General features: G+C 48.1%; 1 protein-coding gene across 1 annotated transcript; it reads right to left on the bottom strand.

Annotated features, from left to right (window-relative positions):
* Positions 1–346: 346 nt before the first annotated feature.
* LOC119185152 (alpha-crystallin A chain) lies at positions 347–1,401 on the bottom strand. Its single transcript, XM_037434259.2, has one exon. The coding sequence runs from the start codon at positions 1,311–1,313 to the stop codon at positions 768–770; it is 546 nt and encodes a 181-aa protein (XP_037290156.2). The 5' UTR covers positions 1,314–1,401; the 3' UTR covers positions 347–767.
* Between the last annotated feature and the right edge of the window lie 957 nt (positions 1,402–2,358).

Consider the following 2,358-nt stretch of genomic DNA (forward strand, 5'->3'; position numbering starts at 1 on the left):
GCAATTAAGAGAGTTCGTATCTATTTATTTATTTTTTCTGAGCGTAAGCCTTGTTCTTTAATTTTTTGTACTTATTCTTTGTTATATCGACACCATATAAGATCTAACCTACGCCTCCTATTTCTCTTTTTTTTCTTTTTTTGCTTACGTGCCGATTTTCCTAAGAGCCGGCCAATTACAATTCTTAGTATTAATACTAAGATGCGCGCGCACCCACCTATAATTAAGCACCGGGTAACTTTATTCATTTCTGACGGCGTTGTCAGTTCGATTTTGGCACACGCGCACTCGTTTTCAACGCGAGCATCGGTGCCGAAAAGTTTATGCACAACTCGAAGGCAACACATAACTTCGAGAATAAACTTTATTAGGAACAACACAAGTACGTATTACATGAACCATAACAAGTAACAAGCTTGGGAAGACAACAGACACTTTAGTTATATCACACGTGCTGTTTTGAGTGCGAACACCGGCCTGCATGCTCGCATCTTCTTTCATTCTTAAAAAATATAAGTCATATTCATGGTTAAGCATGCACTAGCATGATGCTAAAGATCCATGCAACCACTCGTGTATCCCCTGCACGTCGAATTTGATCAGCACATAAAGTTCGGTTCCTCCTTTGGCGAAAATCTGAGAAAACTGGTGAAAACGAGCTGCCAGATTCTTTCACGGACGACGCCACCTCCGCATTAACGTTCGTGACACGCACGGAAGGAAACGCACCCAAGAAAACGACTCGAATCGAGGAAGTTTCTTCTGTTTTACGCCGACTTCTTGTCCCCACCCGCGCTCGATTCATGGCTGACTTCGATCGGGATGGGCTTGTTGGCGTCCTCCACTTTTTTGGGTCCGTTCTTGCGTGGAGCTTCGAGGGAAAGGTAGCCCGACGGATTGAGCTGGCACTTGACCGTCTCGGGGTCGACGTCTTCGGGCAGCACGTAGCGTCGGGTGAACTCGCGCTTGATGTAGCAGCCGCGGTCGTCGGACTTCTCTTCGTGCTTGCCGTGGATCACGACGCAGTTGTCCTGAGTCTTGACGGTGATCTCTTCGGGAGCGAAGTGCCGGGTGTCGACGTTGATGGCGAACTTGTCCGGAGTGCAGGCGACCGCCGAACCCTGTTGGGTTGACGTCTGGCTCGCGTCCGAACTCCCGCGGTTCGAAGGTACCACGTAGAACCGCTGATGGAAGAACGGCGGTTCGAACAACTCACCGTCGAGCAGGATTTGGCCGAAGTCGTCGTTGAATAAGCGACGCGCCAGCTCTGACGGGCCCCAGGAGTCTCGGTAGAGCAGCGGGAACAGAGCCATTTCTGCCGTTAACAAGGAGTAAACGCAGCTGACGAACAGTATTCGTAGCCAGAGACGCCGTTGAGCTTCGAAAAGTATAGCCCGCCGCGCTGCGTCGTCTGCTTTTTATACCCCTGCGTCGTCTGCTGTGCAAAATTTCTCGAAACATCCGGGACGTTAGCGCGACAGCGGATTGGTCGGCGCGCGTCACGTGCTAATATTGACGCATGCGTTCTTTTTTTTTTTTTTTGTGTGTCGTCTGCTGCACGTTTTTGTTTGACCATAGCCTCCTTTAAATAAAGAAGGCTATGGTTTGACGCAAATGCAGACATGACGTCGGATTGGCTGGATCGGACCACGTGATGTTGTTTGCGTCGTCTGCTACAAATTTGAACCGGAATGGCGACGACTGCTCGTCTGGAAATTTCGGGAAGGTCCGCGCAGCGGCGTACTTTTGTGTTTACCCTCTTTTTATCTGAGCGTCAGCGGCACGCAGTGCCAAATATACCGGCGGGACGCTCGAAACGGCCGCAGTTAGCCGATAACGTTGAGCTTTGGGGAAAGCGGCGTTCAAAGGCAAAAGCGGATTACCATCCCGGCGCCGGCGGCAGCATACGCAGCATCACGTGTTCTCTGTTAACTCGAGGTGCCTCGAAATGGATATATAATTTCAAAGCTAATCCGCTTGAGTAAATATTTACTTAACATTGATCTCGGTCACATAAGTAACGCTTTCATACAAGACGGTGGCGTTGACGTTGATAAGAGCAGTACAGCTGCGGATGATCGATAAATCCAAGTTTCGCAGGTTTGCCTAATGGCTCATTCTAGACTCCTCGACAAAGGTTAGTGATTATGAAATAAATGATGCGCGAGGCAACTTATACAAAGACTTACACAAGACACCGCCAATGATTAACCGTTACATAAGCTTTGTGAGAAGGTGAATTAGAGCTATAAGTGAACAATGGGCAGAGAAAAGGAAAACAAATGCCTATACGTCCTTTCCTGGGTCCTTTGTTTATTATCCTTGTTGCTGCTATTATTTCACACTAGTTTTTTTTTT

Source organism: Rhipicephalus microplus, chromosome 10 (genome assembly GCF_043290135.1).
Source record: "Rhipicephalus microplus isolate Deutch F79 chromosome 10, USDA_Rmic, whole genome shotgun sequence".
NCBI lineage: Eukaryota > Metazoa > Arthropoda > Arachnida > Ixodida > Ixodidae > Rhipicephalus > Rhipicephalus microplus.

What these genes read in the sequence shown, in the direction of transcription:
- LOC119185152 (XM_037434259.2), bottom strand. Translation starts at nt 1,313, where the DNA reads ATGGCTCTGTTCCCGCTGCTCTACCGAGACTCCTGGGGCCCGTCAGAG.